At 43.1% G+C, this 23,969-nt stretch overlaps 1 protein-coding gene across 3 annotated transcripts; it reads right to left on the reverse strand.

Moving 5' to 3' along the window:
- Positions 1–142: 142 nt before the first annotated feature.
- Positions 143–23,546, reverse strand: EEF1AKMT1 (EEF1A lysine methyltransferase 1). Of its 3 annotated transcripts, none has more exons than XM_059995595.1 (5): positions 23,498–23,546; positions 9,111–9,261; positions 7,223–7,302; positions 2,651–2,931; positions 143–1,738 (listed from the first exon to the last, which is right to left on the reverse strand). In XM_059995595.1, the coding sequence occupies exons 2-5, from the start codon at positions 9,252–9,254 to the stop codon at positions 1,602–1,604; spliced, it is 642 nt and encodes a 213-aa protein (XP_059851578.1). In that variant the 5' UTR covers positions 9,255–9,261; positions 23,498–23,546; the 3' UTR covers positions 143–1,601. The 3 variants fall into 3 exon arrangements, with proteins under 3 accessions (XP_059851578.1, XP_059851576.1, XP_059851577.1); XM_059995593.1 differs by having other exon boundaries at positions 7,223–7,305; XM_059995594.1 differs by lacking the exon at positions 23,498–23,546 and adding an exon at positions 23,396–23,495 and having other exon boundaries at positions 7,223–7,305.
- Between the last annotated feature and the right edge of the window lie 423 nt (positions 23,547–23,969).

The following is a 23,969-nucleotide window of genomic DNA, read 5'->3' on the forward strand; positions in this document are numbered from 1 at the left end:
AGTTTTTATATTAGCCATTTTGAGCAAGTATATTAAAAACATTTTACTTGACATGTAAACATTTTATAAACATTGTTTTCACTTCCTCGGCAGGAGTTTTTAGAAGCACACCCTCTAGCCCGCCTTGTGGCCTGGGTCCCTGAACCCCGCCTGTTGCCGACGGTCACCAGTGGACATGGCTGCCTAGGACCTGCCCTCCCCCTGGGAGGCTCAGCTCACCCCAGAATCTCACACTTACAAGGTTTATACAATTAGAAATTTTTTTCACTTGCAGACTTACGATTCCCAGAAATCAGGAGTGGAGTCCTCTTCTACGACCGCAACGTGAGCTAAACCTTTACCCTTTTCTTTAGGCTTAAAAGTTCTTTAAAATCCTTAAAACAATTGTAGGTGAAGGGCATGCTGGCTGTGCATTTCTCTCTGGGCTCCACTAAGGGCTCCACTAATTTTCAGAGGAAACAGTGGTAATTAAGGTCTATCACTGTATCTTAATTTTATGGTTAACGTTCAAGGAAGATGATCTGCAGAGTCGGCCTCGTTTATATGCTCTTGTCCCTACTTACAATCAGTCTTGGTTTGATCTGGACAGAAGGTCAACCGAGAGAACTTTCAATCTGTACCAGATATTGACAGAGGTTGTGCATGAAAAACACTGCTGAGCAAAATTCAAAATAAAAAATTCAAAATTGAAATTGATAGCTGTGGGTACTTCTATACCATTTGGGGAACTTTACTTCTGTGCTCAACCTCTGGGGAAAAAAAAAGGTAAGCCTAGTGGTGGTATATCTAGCATACGTCAACAAAGAAATCCACAAATTAAAAAGAAAAACTGCCTTTCAAACCTTGGGTAATTATTTCAAGCATTGCCACTGTGGTGTAACATTGTCTAGCCACTCCTCAAACGTAAATAGTGCAGACATCAGAGGAGCGGACTGAAGCAGAGTAAACGGCTTGCATGGGGATAATACTGCTATTCCATAAACTGTATTAAGCATCAGTTTAACTAACGTTAGCTGTTAACAGGTAACGCATTTCCAATGGAAGAATCAGCTTTCCCTTCCAAGATCTAGAAAGGCAACCTGTATTTGCATTTTTTCTCTGACTGGAACACTCAACAAATACTTACTGAGCATGTGCCCTCTTCTGGGCACTGAGCTCCGGGAAGGCAACTGCGAACTGGACACAGCCCTCGTCCTCAGCTACAACTCCAAACCGCATGGCTGTCAAAGCACACGCAGGTGTCCGCAGCCACCCGTAGGACACAGGACGCGCCCAAGGCAGAGGCCAAGGTCCTGGCCAATCACTAAGCCGCCTGTACTTCTGCTCTTTACCTGCGTTAAGTGGAGAGTAGACTAGATGGCTTCTATGGCTTCTCCAAATATAATCCCACTGACTCAAGTTGGCACAAGCATCCCAAGCTCTAGGGATGCCCTCACTAAGGAAATCACAACAAGATGTTGTCTTCTTCATCTTGAAAGTTAGGCCGGGGGAGCCCCAGTTTGTGAGGGCGGAGGGGAGGCCGTAGCTTTTCAATCTACTAAGAAAATAAAAAGAGGGAAATGTCACATGGGTCCTTTACTACATTGTATTACCAGCTGCGTTCACAGTTCACGGTCCAGCCCAGAATCATAATTCACGTAACAGCGAAATTCATTTCCCAAGGTTCGAGTGTGTTTTGGAATAAACTTGCACATCTTCACTCCAAGAAGTTTTGCTGCCTCTTCCTCCATGACGGCACCTGAAGAGAACAACCAGATGAACCCGGAGACTGAGGCACCAACCATGTCTCAGCTCCACACCCACCAGGCCGGCCAGGGAGGTATTCTCGACCAGATGCGGGAAGCGGTGAGTTGACGGTACCACTCAGCGATAAGGGGGCAGGTCAGTGCTCTATATTCCTTTTTTACTTCCTCCAACATTTATGCATATTACCTATGTTTTCCCTTTTCTTTTTCATTTAATAATTTTCCTACATCTGCAAGGCTGAGATAATAATTATATTCCACAAAGTAACATAAGGAAAGCAAAAATAATTACTAAAAACCACCATTTTCCAACTTCGAGTCAACAACCCCTTTTTCAATAGTAGCAAATCGTGCAAACTTGTACCAGTACATTCGCAGCAGCCCATCCCTCCCTCCTGCCCTGTCCTCCGCACCCACTGCACTGGGGGAAGCAGGGCCCGCACAGCAGGCCTGGATGCCAAGCTGCCCGGAAGTAGGGGGACCAGCACTTAATGTTTTCGTTCTCAGTCAAATGCCAGTATATCCACCTTAAGAAAATATATCCACATCACCAGTGCGGAAGTCTCTTTCTCAGCCTTGGTAAACCTAATCTAATGTCTAGCGCTGTAACCTTTGGCATCCACTTTAACGCCCGAGATTCCTTATCAATTGTACGGGCTGAGTGAGATACTGTTACTGTTACTGCCGTTGATGAGTACAAGTAACACTCCTGGTGCACTCACCCAGTGGGCACTCACCCAGTGGCGAACCCCGATTCCCAGGCATCATGCCACTTAATTCTCCCCAACCCTGAGAGGCAGGCAGCATCTCAGCCCCACTGTACAGATAAGGCGACTGGGGCACAGAGAGGGGAAGAACCTTGTTTATTAAAGTCATGGGATGTGTGTTGCCAATCTGGCACCTACCTGTGCACAGCAGAATCTTGCCCCGGGTCAGGTACTTGATGGTTTCCGACGTTTTTCTGAGACATTCCTCAGAGAGATAAGGGGGATCTGCTATTACCATGTCAAAACTGTGTGCAGCAATTTTCTCAGGTAAATCCACTGGGTTATTGTAGTCATAGAAGATAAACTCCTCTCCGTATATGGCAAACCTGTGGTCATATTCGAAGATGCAGATAGAAAAGTCGTCTCTGTGCAGCTCTCGCAGCTTCTGGTAAACGCTGGGGGCACTCACACATGCTACTCTGGAACAGAAGGAGCCAACTCGTGACTGAGCTTTGTGACAGCACATGGCGTCAATAACCACTTCACTGAAAAGCCACAGTCCCCGTGTCCAGATTTTCTTAAAGGAAACAATAATGCAAACTGAAGTAATAACAGCAGTACATTTTGAAAGAAGACTTTCTACTGCCTCACTTTTAAGGAATCTACTGTTTACAAATCTACAACTCATAATTTTAAAGTATGAAAGGATAAATGTGCTTTTCATGGTAAAAAAAAAAATGTAAAACATTATTAGGACAAGGGTTATGAAGCCCATGGCCTGAATTTACTTAGTATTTTCATGGTGGTCTCTTAACATTTATTTCAAATACTTTTTAGCCTCAAACTAAATATTTTGAAGTTACTTTGTAATATAGTCTTGAAGAAAAAACTCCAAATAACTTCCTAAACAACTTTAGTTTTCCAAAAAAGTACATTAAAACTAGGTCTCAGTGCAGACAGACTACTTCGAATTTCTGCTGCTGTTTTGTATAATTATACAAAATTTACTGTACCAGATATTGACAGAGGAATATCTGGTACAGTAAATCTGTCTCATTACAAGCATCTCCAGTTTATGAATGGGTAGTGTTCCAGTAGTTAACTTTTAAAGCCAACTGCCAAAAATGCTAGAAGTACCTTAAATGTTGAATTACTCAGTTGACTGTGGTACGTCTATTACAGTGGAATACCATGTTGTCATTACTCTCCAAGACAGTCAAGTTCAGGAGAGCGTAAACTGTGCTTCCATGGAGTGGGGTTTATGCTTACCTCTTGGAGATACACAGCTTGTCTGCAGACAATGGGAAAGAGACTTTTTGTCTCCATCCCCTTTGTCACTTTTAGATTTTTATTATACACACACACACACGCACACACATAAAATCATTCAGAAAACTACTTATTTAGAGAATTAAACTCAGCTTTAAAACTGTGAGATGCATTTCTTCAGAGAAGTGTTACACGTCTGGTTAGGTGCCCACGCTGGGCTCAAAGGCTTCTTGGCCCAAATGCACGTGAAGCACGTAAGAAGTCTGGGGGCATCCTGACCGCCTTCTGTGGGGACCAGACCCCAGCCCGCCTGCTGCCAGAGCTCTGGGCCGGGGGTGCAGAGGACCTGAACCACAGCAGCACCTCCTTCCCTAAAAACCCCAGAGGAGGTACTTCCGGCGGAAGGACAGTGATCTGAGGTGGAGGACGGCACAGGAGCAGGGTGTGGCGACAGTGGCAGGGGAAGCGGACGGCCTGCTGCTCCCAGCTGGGGCCCTTGTGCGAGTGATGTGACCGCGTGGGCCTCAGCATCCGTCTTTAGGATGGAGAGGATAACAGGAACTACCTCCAGAGGTGTGAGGGTTAAACAAGATGACCCTCAGAAAGCACTTACCCAGGAGACAGGACACACAGTAAGTACTCAATAAATGCTACTCTTACTACTCATCTTTAAAATTATGACATAACTCCTAAAAATACTGAAGATGCCTTTCAGAAAAAATAAGTTGCTTCCAAAGCCCTTATATGTAAAAATAAAATACAGGTAAAAACATGTCATTAAGAAAAACGTAATAAACTACATAGAAAAAGGACAGAAAAAAGAAAACCTTTGGACTTCCAGTTAAACTTCCAGCTCAAGATGGCAGAGGGAACACATTCATTTAGCCAGGTCCCAAACTGGCAGCCAGGAAGGCTGAGCAGGAACCCGGCTGACAGCACAGCGCCCGTGGCTCAGGAAGCTGCACAACCAGGTGACTCAAGGAGCGGGGGGGGACGGTGGGGCAACAAACAGGAAAATGCACCCCCCCAGGATTCTCTTCCCTATCCCAAGCCTCCATAGATGTTCTCTGGATTGGGGGGGGCTTGAAGGGTGGGTGCCAGGCACCATGTGGAAATGGCAAGGATCACGTTAAACCCATTGGATGTTGGCACCCCCAGCCCTCTTTCAGAAATAAGCCTTCTGGGATGAGGTCAATGAGGTGCGTGACTTCCAGGCAGGAAGACTTCCTGGGGCTCTAACCAGCCCACAAGGAAAGGCCTGGACATGCTGACCCTGGGCGTTGATGGGGAAACAGCCATCTGCAGACACCCAAGTAGAGAAGTCCTGCCCAGGTATCAGAACCTCCAGCCCTAGAGCGCCTCACCCTTAAATACGGACGGACAGCAGACATTCAAGGAAAGCATCTAATAATACCAGAGGCCAAAGTAAACAAGATGCATGTGTGCAGTTCGTTAGAGACTGCGTAGGGAGCTCTTTTTTTAAAAATCCTATAATATCCTCAGAAGGATGAACAAGATACAATAATAAATATTCAGAGACCCAAAAAAGAACTATGGTATAGATGACTAAGTACATGACAGCGGAAATGGTAAATTCAGTAGAAAGTTTCAAAGATAAAGTTGAGGAATTTTCCCAGAAGAAGGTCAAAAGATGGAAAAAGGACAGAAAAACAAGTAGATAGGTCCAACATTCAAATAATAGGCATTCCAGAAAGAGGAATCGAAAAAAAAAGTGGGAAGGAAATCAAATAATTTAGGACTATTTTCCCAAACTGAAGGACCTGAGTTATGAGGATGGAAGGGCTTCCACCCAGTACAACAACACACCAAGACACATCGAATACTGGGGATCAAGAGAAAATCCTAAGCTAGCAGTAGGCAGGGATGGGAAAACAGGTTTCCCACAATGGCACTGTATTTTCCAATAGCACTACCGAAACGTGCAGTCAATGAAGCAATGCCCTCAAAACCTGGAATTCGACAGCCAACAAAACTAACACATGAAGAGAATGGGTGGAATAAAAACATTTTCAGACATGAAAGGTTTTAAGAATTTCCCTCCCATGGAAACTATTGAAGGATATACCCAACCAGGATAAAGCTGTAAACTAAGACCTGGGGTACTGGACAGAGGGCGTCTGGAACAGAGAGAGGTAGACCAGAGCTGCAGCAAACCCAGAAATCAACCAGTCCACATGGAACAGGGTGCAAAGCCCTGGAAGTCATTTTTTTCAAGGAGCTGAAAAATATGTTTGAATTTGTTGATAAGAGATTCACACCACTGGGGAGAATTTGAGAGTTAATTAGTAATATGGACATAGAAATACTAAAAAAAAAAAAAAATTATTATTTTCTTCAGGGAAGATGAAACATTGCACAGAAAAGGAAAAGACTCAGCTGTAAAGAACATCTATGTTGTCCTAACAACATAAACCCTGTTCTAACCAAAATTAGGACATAACTAACACCAATTCTACACAGTCACTTCCAGGAAATAGAAGTACAGGCAATACTTCCTAGCTCATTTTATGAAGCTACCATTAACCAATATGAAACCCAAACCAAGAGAATAAAAGAAAACTTCAAACCAATATCACTCATGAACATAGAAGCAAAAATCCTCAACAAAATATTTGCAAAGATGGGGCTTCCCTGGTGGCGCACTGCTTGACAGTCCGCCTGCCGATGCAGGGGACGCGAGTTCGTGCCCCCGTCCGGGAAGATCCCACATACCGCAGAGCGGCTGGGCCCGTGAGCCATGGCCGCTGAGCCTGCGCGTCCGGAGCCTGTGCTCTGCAACGGGAGAAGCCACAACAGTGAGAGGCCCGCACAAAAAATTAGCAAAGAGTCCAGCCACTAAAAAAAAGAAAATGAAAAAAGGATATGGATATAACTCTATCGGGAGAGTGGACAGAAAGCAGACACGTATGTGGCAGTTGTGGCCAGTGAAGGGAGCCAAGTCCTCATTCTCTTAAAGTGAGAAGTCAAGAAATAAGGTCTATGAGTGACAAGTCAAGAAGTGCCAAGAGAAACATTATTTAGAAATGTCTGTAAATACCAAGAGGTCAGTGAAAGAGCTGAAAAGGCGAGCGGGTGGACCAGGGGAAAATTAACAGTGGATTATTTTCTGAACAAGTCTTTTAGGACCATTAGACTTTATATGCGTGCAGAGTTTTGACAGAAGTAAAAACCAAATTAAAAAAAAAATCTATTCTTAAAACTTCAAAAAGGTCAAGATTTTTTTCTTTTAAAGCAAACTCTAGGGGTATAAAAGTAACAGGTAGAAAATGTTAAAATAAGGAACAGAGATAAGATAGATTTCTGTGTGTGTCCCCAGACTCAACAGTGAAGCAGTTCTTATTTCCTCATGTTCTGCGAATCGCAAACTACAGGTTTTGCAGATTACAGTTCAGCCTTCTTACCAACCATGTCCCATCTAGGAAGGACATTTAAAATATTACTTTAGATTAAAAGGCAAAAGAGAAATGAAACTGATCTCACCTGCCACCTTCCCCAGCAGCTGCCATGGCTTCCTCTGCAAGGCGCAGGGCGGTCTCCGGAGTGTACCAAAACTGGCTCAGCTGCTATGACAGAGGAATGAGTGAAATCATTTTACAACTGGCATAGAGTTTATCCTTTTAATTTATATCTACTATATCAATATATACTATATCAATTATCAGTGTTCACTGCTGGGCCAAGTAATATATGGTACCTCGTTTTTCCTAGAGTTAATACATGATTGTTTCATTTGCTTGGGTTCTTTGAACCTATCCCTAATTCTCCCAACATCCTGCAGCTTCTGAGAAGTGGTGCGTAGGAGGTAAATGTTGTGAGACTTACCATGTCTAAAACATTTTACTTTTATCCTCACATTTGACTGATAACTCAGCTGGGTGTAGAATTCTAGGCTGAACAAATTTTCACTCTAAATCTTGAAGGAATTGCTCCACTTTTTTCTAGTTTCTAGTAAAGCTACTGAGAAGTGCAATGTGACTTGTAGACCTGAGACTCTGTAGGTGTCATGCTTTTCTCTGGAAGGTTCTAGGATCTTCTTTGTCACCTATATCCAGAATTTTCAGTCATAATAATGTGTCTTAGTGAGGGTCTTTGGTTCTGGGAAATTTTCTAATATCATTCTTAGAAGGTTTCCTCCCCTCTTTGTTTTCAGTTCTATTTTTCTGGAACTCCAGTTAGTTGAATATTGAGCTTCCTGGATTTATCCTCTAATTTTATGTTTTCTTTCTATAATTTGTATCATCGTCTTTCCCCCCCCCCCCAACTTCCTGGGAGATCTCCTTAATTTTATAAACAAAACAAACCAAAAGAAAGTGTCAAAAATATACAAATAGTTAATTCAGGTAGTGGAGTTATGACTTTCGTTTTTTTGTTCATGTTTTTATATATTTTCTACAACAACCATAGATTACTTTTAGAATCAGAAAAAAGTACATAGTATTTAAATTAGCAGAAGGAAAAGAGAAAAAGACCACCTCAAGAATAATAACGTACTTCAAGTTTCTAATATTGACTATTCAAAGAATCAGGCTAAAGACAAAAGCACATAAAGAAGGGAAGCAGTGAGAAAGAGGCATCTGAGTAAGTGGAACATTTAGAATAAATGTAAAGAAACATTTTTGTCCCAGTCTCAAACAGATGGTAAACAGGGAAATTTTATATAACTTAAGAGATCTGAACTTGACACAAAATGTAAACGTCTGCTTAAACACACACATACCCCTCCTTCCGGCTGCAAAGAGAGGCAGATCTATTATCAAGGGGTAGTCACAGACAGAAATTTCAAGCCTCATCTATTTCTCAACTATCTCCTTCAAAAATGTAAATTTCTACATTCCAGGTTAGGTTAGTTTTTCTGAACTCACTTTTTTAAATTCCTATTTTTATTTGGACCATAAAAATACAATTAAAATACATAGTGTGCCCCAGAAACTATTAATATCTTCTTAAAAACTCAGTTTCATCTATTTTTTTACTACATGTTTAAGTCCAGTCACCCCATTACTGCAATGATCAATTTTTCCCTTTTCTCAAGGATTGCTGGGCTCCGTAACAACCAACAGAATGCATCTGCATACAAGAAGGAAGCACAGTTTGTGTTGGATATAATGATACGCTGTTCTTCTATCTGAAATGTCCCCTCCTCTGATCACCAGGCAGCCTGAGAGTCAGAATTAGGAAAATCTGCATTTATACTGTCTTAAAATGTTCGTGGACTGCTTTCTGTCTTAGCTCCTGAACAGGTTATCAGCTTCGTAGTGACAAGTGAGATAAACTTGGGTATTAGGTCAGATACAGACAAACACTGGACTAGGTACAGAATAGGCTCCACACCAACACTTCCTGATGGGTGGGGAATGCATTAACTTACCCAGTTCTCTTCTATTATTCCAATGTTATACTTGTCATCACCACCGAGGTCGGTGTACTGTTTCTGCTCAGCATAAAATTCCTGCAGAGCTGCCAGGGCATGGGAAGAGAGCTGGGGGAGGTCCTCATCTTCAGAGTTGCTCATTTCACACCTGCAGGGAAATGACTATAAGTGATGTTTGTTTTTTCTTTTCCATCAAACAACGATTAAAAAAATTTTATCTCACAGCAGGGATCCAAACTGAAAATGAGTTGTATAAAGGAAACACACCTGTATGATCCCTTGCAGAGTGAAATCTTTACCATAAATACTATAAAGATGTTGCACTTTCTTCTGGTGCCCCAACGGCCACATGCAGCTAATTCACAGTAGATTCTCTTAATAAGATCTTTTTATGTGTGAATGTCACTGTTTTTAGGTGACCTAAGGCTCCTGGGTGTCACTGACAGGATAAGTGAAGGATCATAAAGGAGGGGTATAGGAAGAGATATGAAAAATAAAAAGGACGAGAGAATGCAAATTATGATAATAATGAGACACCACTATATACCTGCCAGATTGACTAAAATTAAGAAGACTGATAATACCAAATGTTTTGGGGATGTGGAGTAATGGTAATTGCCTATTCTGCTGTTGAAATGTAAACTGATGAAAACATTTTGGAAAACAATTTGACCTTACCCTTGCTTCAACTCACTAATTCTGTATATACATATAGATCATATAACTATATGAAACTCCTGTAATTCACATAAATGGACATGTAAAATACGTTCAAAGTAGAAATGTGTACTAGCAACAACTAAAATTACTGAAGTATCCACCCACTGGACATTATAAAATATACTGCTATATTCCTACAGTGGGATACTACTATACAGCAATGAAAACATTTTATATCACCCTTTTCTCCTTTGTTGGCTTGCTACCTATACCTTTGTTATTTAAGTGGTTGCTTTAAGGTTTACAGTATATATATCACAGCATACATTCAAGTAACATATCACTTCTTGTATTACATAAAAATTTTATAATTGTTTATAACTTCCATTTCTCTCCTCCAATCCTTCGTGTTACTGTTTGACCAACATCTTATTTTTACATTTGTTATAAACTCCACACCACACCGTTAAATTTAAAAACCTTATGTATTTACCTACTTCGTAACCACTTACACTGCACTTCATTTTGTTGTACAGATTACTATTTCCATCTGTTGTCATTTTCCTTCTGCTTGAATGGCTTCTTTTAACATTTCCTGTAGCACAGTTCTACTGCTGATGCATCCTTTCAGCTTTTATGTCTAAAACTGTCTTTACATTGCCTTGCTTTTTGAAAGATTTTATTTTTTGGAGCGATGGAATTCTAGGTTGAGTTTTTCTTCAGCACCCTAAAGAGATTCCTCCACTATTAGCTGCATTATTTCCAACATAAAATCTGCTGTCACCCTTAGTTTTCTTACTTTTTGTTTGTGTCTTCCTTCCCTGGTAGCTTTTAAGATTTTTCTGTCACTGGTTTTGAGCATTTGGTTATGATGTGTCTCAGTGTCGTTTTCTTCATGTTTGTTATGCTTTGAGTTTACTGAGCTTCTTGGATCTGTGGGTTTACAGTTTTCCTGAAATTTGAGAAGTTTTTGGCCACTATTTCTCAAATTTTTTTCTTTTTTTGCGGTACGCGGGCCTCTCACTGCTGTGGTCCCTCCCGTTGCGGAGCACAGGCTCTGGACGTGCAGGCTCAGCGGCCACAGCTCACGGGCCCAGCTGCTCCACAGCATGTGGGATCTTCCCAAAGCGGGGCACAAACCCGCGTCCCCTGCATCAGCAGGCGGACCCCCAACCACTGCGCCACCAGGGAAGCCCTCTCAAATATTTTTCTGCTGTCCTTCTCTTTCCGGGATCCAAATACATGAATGTTAGGTAACTTGAAATTGTCCCAAAGCTCTCTGATGCTCTGTTCACTTAAAAAAAACCAAAAACAAAACTTTTTTCTTTGTATTTCATTTGTGATAAGTTTTCATTTCTGGTCTTCGAGTTTGGTAATTTTTTATTCTTCAATGTCTAACCTGATGTTAATCACATCCAGTGTATTTTTTTTTTTTGCGGTACGCGGGCCTCTCATTGTTGTGGCCTCTCCCGCTGCGGAGCGCAGGCTCAGCGGCCATGGCTCACGGGCCCAGCCGCTCTGCGGCATGTGGGATCTTCCCGGACCGGGGCACGAACCCGTGTCCCCTGCATCGGCAGGCAGACTCTCAGCCACTGCGCCACCAGGGAAGCCCCAGTGTATTTTTTATTTCAGATACTGTAGTTTTTATGACCAGAAGTTTGACTTGGGTCTCTTTTACTGGGTTGGCCAAAAAGTTCATTTGGGTTTTTCTGTAAGATGGCTCTAGTAGCACTTAGATGTCTTTACCTTCATTTGAAACAGTTTTGTTAGATTGTATTGTGACAGCTGTCATATCAGCATGCATTTTAAAAAAACTTACTGATGTGGAGTTTGCATCTCCTCACAATTAGGGCACCTACCAGGTGCTGGTGGGGGACCTCGGACACCTAAGGGGACGGGAGGAACTCCCAAGTGACGGGGTAGGACTTGGGGGGGAGGGAGAGGGGAGGAGAAGTGGAGGCAGGACAGGACCAGCATCCCTGAGGGGTGGCTGGGGGAGGGGCCCACTCACAGTGAGGGGATCAACGGGGACAGGGAGAGACCCTTGGGGGATCAGAGGATCAGAAGGGAACACAGCCAGAATTTCCCCCGCCCACTCGGGCCCCGGGGAGCCTGCTGAGGTCCCAGGCCTGATCCTCCGCACTCTGAGGCCCCCTCCAGGCATGCTGAGCCTAAGCCCTGCGCCTGCCCCGCCCACTCAGGGCCTTTTCTGGCTGCGAGGGTCCAGAGCCTAAGCCCCGCCCCCCACAGCCAAGGCCTTTTCTTTTTTTTTTTGCTGTTGTGGTTGTTTTAACTTGTTGTATTTATTTATTTATTTGTTTGTTTTGGCTATGCTGGGTCTTAGTTGCAGCACACGGGGTGTTCGTTGCAGCATACCGGATCTTTAGTTGTGGCAATGTGGACTCTTAGTTGCAGCATGCATGTGGGATCTAGTTCCCCGACCAGAGATCAAACCCGGGAGCACGGAGTCTTTCTTACCCACTGGACCACCAGGGAAGTCCCTGTTTTACCTTGTTGTTGTTGTTTCATTTATATTTTTATTTTTTCTAATATATTTTTTATTTCTCTAATTTTATTTATTGTTATTGTTCAGCTCTTCTGTTTGTTTGTTTGCAAGATCTTGGTTCCCAGGCCGGGGTTCGGGCCTGAGCTCCTGTGGTGGGAGCACCAAGTCCAAACCTCTGGACTAACAGAGAACTCAGGCTCCAGGGAATATTAAGGGGAGTGGGGTCTCCCGGAGGTCCTCATCTTGGCAACAAGACCCGGCTCTACCCAACTGCCTGCAATCCACTGCTGGATGCCTCAGGCCAAAGAGCCACTAAGACAGGAACACAGCCCCACCCATCAAAAAAAAAAAAATGAGATGACAAAAAAATATGTTATAGGTGAAGGAGCAAGGTAGAAACCTACAAGACCAAATAAATGAAGATGAAATAGGCAACCTACCTGAAAAAGAATTCAGAGTAATGATAATAAAGATGATCCAAAACGTCAGAAATAAAATGAGGAACAGACTGAGAAAATACAAGAAATGTTTAACAAAGATCTAGAAGAACTAAAAAACAGTGATGAACAACACAACTGAAATGAAAAATACACTAGAAGGAATCAACAGCAGAATAACTGAAGCAGAAGAACAATAAGTGAGCTGGAAGATAGAATGGTGGAATTCACTGCTGTGGAACAGAATAAAGAAAAAAGAATGAAAAGAAATGAAGACAGCCTAAGGGACCTCTGGGACAACATTAAACGCAACAACATTCACATTATAGGGGTCCCAGAAGGAGAAGAGAGAGAGAAAGGACTCGAGAAAATATCTGAAGAGATTATAGTTGAAAACTTCCTTAACATGGGAAAAGAAATAGCCACCCAAGTCCAGGAAGCACAGAGTCCTATACAGGATAAACCCTAGGAGAAACACACCAAGACACATATTAATCAAACTAACAAAAAATAAATTCAAAGAAAAACTACTAAAAGCAGCAAGGGAAAAGCAACAAATAACATACAAGGGAATCTCTATCAGGTTATCAACTGATTTTTTCAGCAGAAACTACAGGCCAGAAGGGAGTGGCAGGATGTATTTAAAATAATGAAAGGGAAAAACCTAAAACCAAGATTACTTTACCCAGCAAGGATCTCATTCAGATTCAATGGAGAAATCAAAAGTTTTACAGACAAGCAAAAGCTAATAAGAGAATTCAGCACCACCAAACCACCTTTACAACAAATGCTAAAGGAACTTCTCTAGGCGGGAAACACAAGAGAAGAAAAAGACCCACAAAAACACACCCAAAACAATTAAGAAAATGGTAATAGGAATATACATATTGATAATTACCTTGAATGTAAATGGATTAAATGCTCCATCCAAAAGACACAGATTGGCTGAATGGATACAAAAAGAAGACCCATATATATGCTGTCTACAACAGACCCACTTCATACCTAGGGACACATACAGACTGAAAGTGAGGGGATAGAAAAAAGATAACTCCATGCAAATGGAAATCAAAAGAAAGCTGGAGTAGCAATACTCATATCAGATAAAATCGACTTTATAATAAAGACTGTGACAAGAGATAAGGGAGGATGCTACATTATGATCAAGGGTTCAATCCAACAAGATGTAACAATTTTAAGTATTTATACACACAGCATAGGCGCACCTCAATACATAAGGCAAATGCTAACATCCATAAAAGGGGAAATCAACAGTAACACAATAATAGTGGGGGACTTCAACAGCCCACTTACACCAATGGACAGATCATCCGGACAGAAAATAAGGAAACACAAGCTTTAAATGACACAACAGACCAGACAGATTTAATTGATATTTATAGGACATTCCACCAGAAAGCGGCAGAATACACTCACTTCTCAAGTGCACAAGGAAAGACAACCCTCAAAATGGGAGAAAATGTCTGCAAATGAAGCAACAAAGGATTAATCTCCAAACTATACAAACAGCTCATGCAGCTCAATATCAAAAAAACAAACAACCCAATCAAAAACAAGAGAAGACCTAAATAGACATTTCTCCAGAGATGACATACAGATGGCCACAAGGCACATGAAAAGATGCTCAGCATCACTAGAGAAATGCAAATCACAACTATAATGTGATATCACCTCACACTGGTCAGAATGGCCATCATAAAAAAGATCTACAAAGAATAAATGCTGGAGAGGGCGTGGAGAAAAGGGAACCCTCTTGCACTGTTGCTGGGAATGTAAATTGATACAGCCACTCTGGAGAACATTATGGAGGTTCCTTACAAACTAAAAACAGAACTACCATATGACCCAGGAATCCCACTACTGGGCATATACCCTGAGAAAACCATAATTCAAAACGACACATGCACCCCAATGTTCACTGCAGCACTATTTACAATAGCCAGGACATGGAAACAACTGAAATGCCCATCGACATATGAATGGATAAAGATGTGGGGTATATATATATATATATATATATATATATATATATATATATGCAATGGAATATTACTTAGCCATGAAAAGGAACGAAACTGGGCCATTTGTAGAGATGTGGATGGCCCTAGAGTCTGTCATACAGAAGTAAGTCAGAAAGAGAAAAACAAATATCGCACATTAACGGATATATGTGGAATCTAGAAAAATGGTACAGGTGAACCTAATTCCAGGGCAGGAACAGAGACACAGACATAGAGAATGGATGTGTGGACGTGGGGGTGGGGGTGGGGGTGGGGGTGGGGGTGGGATGGGGAAGGGGAGGGTGGGATGAATTGGGAGATTAAGTTTGACAAATACACTATACCAATGTGTAAAATAGCTAGTGGGAACCTGCGATATAGCACAGGGAGCTCAGCTTGGTGCTCCGTGATGACCCAGGTGGGCAGGATGGGGGAGGGTGAGAGGGAGGTCCAACAGGGAGGGGATCTATGTATACATATAGCCGATTCACTTCGTTGTACAGCAGAAACTAACATTGTAAAGCAATTATACTCCAATTAAAAAAAACTTATCAGGGCTTCCCTGGTGGTGCAGTGGCTGAGAATCTGCCTGCTAATGCAGGGGACACGGGTTCGAGCCCTGGTCTGGGAAGATCCCACATGCCGCGGAGCAACTAGGCCTGTGAGCCACAACTACTGAGCCTGCGCATCTGGAGCCTGTGCTCCGCAACAAGAGAGGCCGCGATAGTGAGAGGCCCACGCACCACGATGAAGAGTGGCCCCCGCTTGCCACAACTAGAGAAAACCCTCACACAGAAATGAAGACCCAACACAGCAAAAATAAACTAATTAATAAACTCCTACCCCCAACATCTTTTTTAAAAAAATAAAAAAACCTTATCAAAATTGGTGAATTTTTGTGTAGCCATTTTAATATTGAAGATGGAAGAAAAAACAACATTTTTGGCATATTATGCTTTATTATAGGTAAAAACACAACTGAAACGCAAAAAGAGATTTGTGCAGTGTATGGAGAAGGTGCTGTGACTGGTCGAACGTGTCAAAAGTGGTTTGCGAAGTTTTGTGCTGGAGGTTTCTCACTGGACAATGCTCAAGGTTGGGTAGACCAGCTGAAGTTGACAGCGATCAAATCGAGACATTAATTGAGAACAATCGACATTATACCACACAGGAGATAGACGACATACTCAAAATACCCAAATCAAGTACTGAAAATCATCTGCAACAGCTTGGTTATGTTAATTGCTTTGATGTTTGGGTTCCACATAAGTGGAAAAAACTTCTTGACTGATTTCCACATGCGATTCTCTACTTAAATGTAATAAAAATGTTCCATTTTTAAAACAAATTTGTGAAGAGCAATGAAAAGTGGATACTGTACTCTTGGAAGAGACCGTGGGGCAAGCAAAAGGAACCACCACCAACCACACCAAAGGCCAGTCTTCATCCAAAGAAGGTGATGTGTATATGGTGGGATTGGAAGGGAGCCCTCTATTATGGGCTCTTTCCGGAAAAACCAAACGATTAATTCCAACAAGTACTGCTCCCAATTAGACCAACTGAAAGCAGCATTCACCAAAAAGTGTCCGGAATTAGCCAACAAAACGCATAATCTTCCATCAGGATAACGCACGACAGCACGTTTCTTTGATGATCAGGCAAAAACTATTACAGCTTGGCTGGGAAATTCTTTTTTTTAATATTTATTTATGCGACTTCCCTGGCAGTGCAGTGGTTAAGAATCCACCTGCCAACGCAGAGGACATGGGTTCAAGCCCCGGTCCAGGAAGATCCCACATGCCACGGAGCAACTAAGCCCGTGTGCCACAACTACTGAGCCCGCGCTCTAGAGCCCACGAGCCACAACTACTGAGGCCCGCGCGCCTAGAGACTGTGCTCTGCAACAAGAGAAGCCACTGCAATGAGAAGCCCATGCACCGCAATGAAGAGAAGCCCCCACTCACCACAACTAGAGAAAGCCTGCGCGCAGCAACGAAGACCCAATGCAGCCAAAAATAAATTAATTAAAAAAATATATTTATTTATTTGGCTGCACCAGGTCTCAGTTGCAGCCTGCATGTGGGATCTAGTTCCCTGACCTGGGATCGAACCCGGGCCCCCTGCATTGGGAGCACAGAGGCTTAACCACTGAACTACCAGGGAAATTCCAGCTGAGAAGTTCTGATTCATCCTCCGTATTCACCTTTGCACCTTTGGATTTCCATGTTTTGGTCTTTACAAAATTCTCTTAATGGAAAAAATTTCAGTTCCCTTTAAGACTGTAAAAGCCACCTGGAACAGTTCTTTGCTTAAAAAGATAAGACATTTTGGGAAAGTGGACTTATGAAGTTGCCTGAAAAATGGCAGAAGGTAGTGGAACAAAACGGTGAATACATTTTCAATAAAGTTCCTGGTGAAAATGAAAAATGTATCTTTTACTTAAAACCCAAAGGCACTTGGCCAACCCAATCTTTCTTTCATATTTCTACTTAACATGTTCGGTCTTTCCTCTAGCTTTCTGAATGTGCAGAATACAGTTATAACTGTTGATTTTCCTTGTCTACTAGTTATAACATCTGTGTCTGTTCTGGGTCAGTTTCAACCAACTGATTTTCTCATTATGGGTTATATTTTCTTCTTTGCATGGTTGGTTAATTTTTTTTATTGAATGCTAGATATTATGAAATGTAACTTGTTCGATGGCAGGTATTTTTGTACTCCTTAAGTATATAAACATAAATTAGTATTTAAAAATGTAAGTATTCTTGAGATTTGTATTGGGACACAGTAAAGTTACCTGGAAACAATTTTATCCTTTCGGGTCTTGCTTTTAAGACTGTTAGTAGAGAGGAGAACAGCAGTTATTCTAGCACTAATTACTGCTCACCACTGTAACAAAATAGCAGTATCTCTAAGTACTTTATCCAACGCCCCATGAATTATGAGGTTTTTCAGTACAGCTGGTAGAAACAGTCACTATTCCCAGTCTTGAGTGAGTTCTGTTCCTTCAAATCCTTTCAGGTATTTGTCTTCTCTAGCCTCAGGTAGTTTCTCAAGGAGGTCCCTCTGCAGTTCTCTAGGGTTCTTTCTCTGGTACAGCACTCTGCCTTGCACTCTGGCCCCATGTGGCTTCCCCAGGATCTATGAACTATTTCCTCAATTCAGAGAGGTCTCTGGATTCTGTCTGGGTTTCCCTCCCCTGCACAGCAGTCTGAAAAGTCTCTCAGGTAGTAAGATGGGGCAATCATCAGGCTCATTTTGTTTGTTCCCCTCTTTCAGGGACCACTGCCCTTTGTTGTCTTGTGGCCAATATTTTCAAAGACATTTTTTTCCCACATATTTTATCTGGTTTTTGTTGTTGTTGTTTTTTAGTTATATCAGATGGGAGGGGAAATTTAGCCCTTGTTACTCCAAGTGGAAATTCACAACAGTAAAAAATAATTAACTACAGCCATATATATGCTAACAGGAATGAATCTCAAGAACATGTAAGTCACTAAGTTACAGAAGAATACGTATAGTATAAATAATTCTATTTAAATGAAGTTCAGAAACATGAAGATAAAAGCAAGTTAATGAAAAACTGAAGCTTAAAGACAGTGATTACCTCTGGGAGTGAGGATACACATAATATTTTAAATGTTTATTACATATCTGCAGAGACCCATGGACTTGATTATGTAAGTAAAAAGTGCCTAAAATGGCTTCCAAACAGTTTGATGCCACCCCAGGGCACTAAACTTTTTGAAAGAACTTAGAATAAATCTCGTGGAACAGCTCATCTATTCTTCTATCCGTGTTTTTCACACTGTACAGTGATCTCCCTTAAGTTATGAAGTCAATATAGTAGGACAACATCAGCTTTTTTTTTTTTTTGTGGTACACGGGCCTCTCACCGGTGTGGCCTGTCCCGTTGCAGAGCACAGGCTCCGGACGCGCAGGCTCAGCGGCCATGGCTCACGGGCCCAGCCGCTCCGCGGCATGTAGGATCTTCCCGGACCGGGGCACGAACCCGTGTCCCCTGCATCAGCAGGCAAACTCTCAACCACTGCGCCACCAGGGAAGCCCAGCATTTTTTTTTAAATAGAAAAAGTTGTATCGAAGTATATGGCTTATAGTAGAAGTTAAGTATTGCTCTGTGAAATGTTTTAGCAAAAAATACACATGTGTGTACAGGGTCATGTATCATGATACAAAACTTCTTACTACAGGCTGTCGTTTTAAACGTTTGAAATTTTTCATTGTAAACTATCTGTAATTTGTGCACACACCCATCTCAAGATGTAGATGTTCTAATACTTTACTGGACTAGATCATATAAACAACTCTTACTCGAAGCAGATGATCACATTTTTTATACTTGATAACATTTTTTATACTAATTGTGAAAAAGTATTTCTGCTATTATTTAGACATTCAGAAAAACATGATACAGGATTAAGAGCATGGCCTCTGGAGCCAAATTACCTAGGCTTAAATCATGGTTTTGCCACTTACTAACTGCATAGCTTGAAGCAAGTATTTAACCCCTCTATGCCTCAATTTTCTCATCTATAAAATGGACAAATATTAACAAACACCTACTTAATAGGGTTATTTTGAGTTAGCTGAATTACTATCTATAAAGTGCCTAATAGTCCTTGGCACACAACAGGAACACAAATATTACTTTCAGTACTCCCTGAAGTTGTAAGTATACCACTAATAATATGGTATCTGTTATAACCACTAAATAAGACAGTTTAGTACCTTCATATGACTGTCTACTTTACAAAAAGTGAATTGGCAGAAGAGGGAATGAGTGAAACTGGAGCACAGGAAATTAGTAACTAAAGGGAATACTATGAAGTGTGACAGGAAACTGCGTGGAGCATGGTGAATGCTGTCTGCCTGGAGCACGGTGGATGCTGTCTGCCTGGAGCGGGACTGACTTTGACTGACTTGTCACATGTATCACATTCAGACTTAAGATACACATTTTTTTAAATTACTTTAACAAATGGCTTTAAAATTAGTGTAAGTTTAATTGTCAGCATGTTTTCTTGAGATTTGATAAAATACAGTTATCACTATTATCACTTTTAGACAAAATGCAGATATAGCAGATCTATCATTTTACAGCCTCAAAATAAAATGGTCAGAGAGGTGAGACTTGTTCTGAAGGTTGACACCATCAAGGTGGTATCAATGGGAGTGAATGGTGAGAGAGTGTGTATAAAGGTTATTAGAAGGTTCTGGGAAGACTGTCTCCATACCTAGATAATTTTACAGGCAAAATCTATCTGATGTAACTATCTTGGATCCCTAGAGTCTATTCAAAGGCTTGCAACTCCCAGGGGAAGACTTAACATTTGGTTAATTTCACTCCACTTGGGCACTTAACTCGGCAGTGGCTACCCATTCCTCACTCCTCATTCCTGCCTCAGGAAGGTGTGCACAAATACCTGTTTTGTGCTCAGGGATTAATTTATACAGCCGAATGAGGATATGGAGAGGTCAATGCCACTGAAAGAGGAGTTTGTTATTCACAGTTCCCCAGGAAATGAGAGGCACAGCACATGGTGAAGGACCACATGAAACCTGTCACATGCAGGAACAAGGAAGCAGAGAGAGAACTGGGACAGTGTCTTTATTGTTAAGACAGTGGGCAAGAAGGGAAAACACACATTCTATAATGTGTGGTTTGGGAGGTCTGTGATATGACTTTCACGTGCCCATGAGAGCTAACGTGCAGAGAAGATGTAAGGAATTACAGGGCCATTACTTTGGCCCTGTAATTAATGGATGCCAAGTAGACAAACATAATAAAGTCTGAGAACACACAATTTCAACAGCTCCAGGAGCAGCCTGTGGGAGCAAGGTGGGCAATAAGGACCCGCCCTTCAAATAATGGGGATCTGTATTCTGATCGTTGACAGCTACTTCTAATCATGGAGGCAAAGACAGAGTCAGGCAGCCATCGCTGCAAGGCTCATATTGTTGTTAGCACTTCCCCCCTCCAGCAGAAGCAACTTTGAGGGGATTTAAAGTGCCAGCACCTCCCCCGCTTCCATTTTTCTCTTTTCGCCCTTTTGGGGGCCACACATTTAAGGACTAGACCATTATAAACAGCAACTGAATATATGGAGGAATTTAGAAGGTCACTATGCATGCCTAGGAAAAGGTGTAGGCTTAGAAAGACCTTAAGTTTCCTCAGGCTGATCCGTGGCACAAAAACAGCCTACAATAATAGCAACAACAACAGAATGACAAAAAAAGCAAATCCTGGGGAAGGGGGAGAATCTGAGATTTCCAGCGTTTTCCACAAAAAAATCACAAGGCATACAAAGAAACAGGAATGTATGGCCCACTCAAAGGAAAAAAGTAAACCAACAGAAACCATCCCTGAAAAAGATCAGATGGCAAAACAACTGTCTTAAAGATGCTAAAAGAACTAAAAGATGTGGAGAACAGTAAGAAAACAATGTTTGAACAAAATGGAGATATCAGCAGAGATGGGGTACACCTTCAGGTGGCCCAACATACGCACTGTGGGAGTCCCAGAAGAAGAAAAGAAGAAGGGAGAATTATTAGTGTGTGCAATGCTGAGCTGAGGAAGTCTGAGAACACAGCAAACTTATCTGCAAAGTACTAAGAGGCTTCATTTTAGTCCTGTATTTCAAGAGTCAGAATCAGGCAAATATTAAAGTCCAACGTCTCCTGAGAAATTTGAAGTGTACAACCGATTCCTGATCCAAGCTGCCCCACAATACTGTCTAGAAGAATACTGTCTAGAAGAGTACTGTCTAGAAGAAGGACAAAGAAAAACATGTGTGTCCACATACAGTCATATATACACATATACGTGTGTATCCTTCATACAGACAGGGATATCTGAATTTTTATTTATTAGTACTAAACACTTTCCACAGCTGCATTTGTGGATGGAGAAAGGTTTTCATTTGCAACTTGGAATCTTGTTAGCTAATTATTTAGAAATAACACATGAAAACCATAAAAAAAAAGTTGACTTCGTTCAAATGAAAGAATTCCAAAGAGCAATTTAAGAAAACTGCCTACTTTTGTGGCTGTAAAAAGCAATTAAATTTCAATCTGTATTTCAATATGAATTGGGCCCTAAAAGTTTATTTTTAAAGCTGATAATCATTTACCAAGGCACTACCTCGCACTAGCACTATTCTTGGTGATGGGACTCCAAGTCCCTGTCCTCTTGGCGCTTACGTTCTAGTGAGGCAGGGAGAAAACAAACAATAGGAATAAAATATATTTTGGATTACGGTAAGAGACGCTCAATGGAGAGACATGAACTGCAAATGTTAGCAATCATACACTGTTTCACATAATTAGAGTGAGTTCATGAGAGCATCACAAGTGGGAAAAATTAAAATCTGTTTATATAATAAACATTACTAAACTCTAAATTAACTGAACTTTAGTTGTAATACAGTAAATTTTTTTAAGCTTAAGTCACTACTTCATCGTATCTTTAGCATCTTTAAAAATTTTTCTAAGTGGGCCTGTGAAACTGCTGTGAGATTTTCAATTCCAAGAGAGTTGGGAAGGGCATTCCCTGGCAGTCCGCTGGTTATGAGGACTCCATGCTTTCACTGCCCGGGGGCCGGTTCAAGATCTGGTTGGGGAACTAAGACCCTGAAAGCAGCCTGGCGCAGCCAAAAAAGAAAAAAAGGAGCCAAGAAGAGTTGGGAAGTGCTGTGCTACACTGCTGTTAAACTGATGCTAAGCCTCGTGTGGCTGCTACTGCAGCTCAGTGGTTCTCTGCGGAGGGTGCGCTGGCATCTAATGGGTAGGGGCCAGGGATGCTGGTAAATACCGTACGGTTTAGAGAATCACCCTCCACAGCAAAGAACTCCCCGGCCCCAAAGTCACCAGCGCTAGGGCTGAGACTCTGCTCTCGGCAGAAAGACGCACAGGAGGCAGCTGAGTGTGGCAACGTGCCGAGCCCTCTATCCGAGGGGCACCGCTTAGTGCCCTGAGAGCAGAACGAGCAGCGCGTGCGGGTGGAGGGCGGAGACAAGCAGCAGGTGGCTCGTACCTGGGCCTTGAGGGACAGGCAAGGATGCGGAAGGGGGCGTGCAGGCGGACAGCACGCGCGAAGGCTGCACGTCAAGGAGCTGCGTCAGCAGGGAGGAGCGGGCTACCCTGCGTTGCCGCGAACAACTCCACAAAACCAAAGCGACCCTCCCACAAGAGGCAACCTTAGGCCATGCACGTTTCAAACGCACACAAGCCTACTTCCACGTGTCAGGTTTACAGCCGGCCGCTCCTCCCTGTCCACACCATGCACACAGTGTCTCCTGGCCAAGGCCACCCCGGGGCCGCGCAGGAGGGGGGCGGGGCGCGGGGGCCTCCCGAGTGACCCGGCGGAACAGCCCGGGCGGTCCGCGTGGTCTCCCGCTCCGTACGGCGCCTGCTCTCCCGCCTTCGAAAACTCTACCCTGTTATTTTACAACTAAGACACGGGGGTGAAATCCACCTGCCTGAAGCGCGGCTCGACGCACACGAGCCCCCGGCCCGCCCCGCCCCCTCTGCCCGGCCGAGACGCCTCAGCCCCTGCGGCCGCCCTGAGGGGACGGAAGGCGGCAGCCCCTCCGCCCCGCCCCCGCCAGCCGGGGTTGACCCTCCTCAGCTCCCACCTACCCCGGCCCCGCTGACTACAGCCGCAGCCCGCAGGCTGCGCCGGGAAACCCGAGGGAGCAGAAACCCGAACACAGGAGCACGGAGGCTGCTCTGGTTACTCACCAACGCGCCCCACTCGCCTCCGCCCGTGCGCCGCCGCCTCCCGTCGCTGGCCCGGACAGCCGACTGCCTCTGCGCGTGCGCACACTGTCCCGCCAGGCCGGAAGCGTGGGCGGGGCTCCGCCCGCGCACGCGCAGTAACCAGCAGAACAGGGACGTGGGCGGGGTGGCTGGCTACGCGCACGCGTACACCGCCCACTCGGGCGCTTCCGGCAGGCGGTTGGGTCCCGCGTCAGTCGCTGGGCCGCCTCGTGCTGGTGGGAGGCGCCGCACTCAGCAGGTGCTTCAGATGGAGGCAATAAAAGGTACTTGAGGTTTTAACTAGATTCCCTTCAGGTCAAACGCATACGAAGGGACCTGCTCTTTTGCACTCGATACGCTTGTACGTTTCACAGACATTAAGGCTCTGTCTGCTCCGTCTCCTCCGTCTAATCGAGAAATTCGGACATTAACCTGAAGCTTTATAGTAAAGATA

This window comes from Delphinus delphis, chromosome 18 (genome assembly GCF_949987515.2).
Source record: "Delphinus delphis chromosome 18, mDelDel1.2, whole genome shotgun sequence".
NCBI lineage: Eukaryota > Metazoa > Chordata > Mammalia > Artiodactyla > Delphinidae > Delphinus > Delphinus delphis.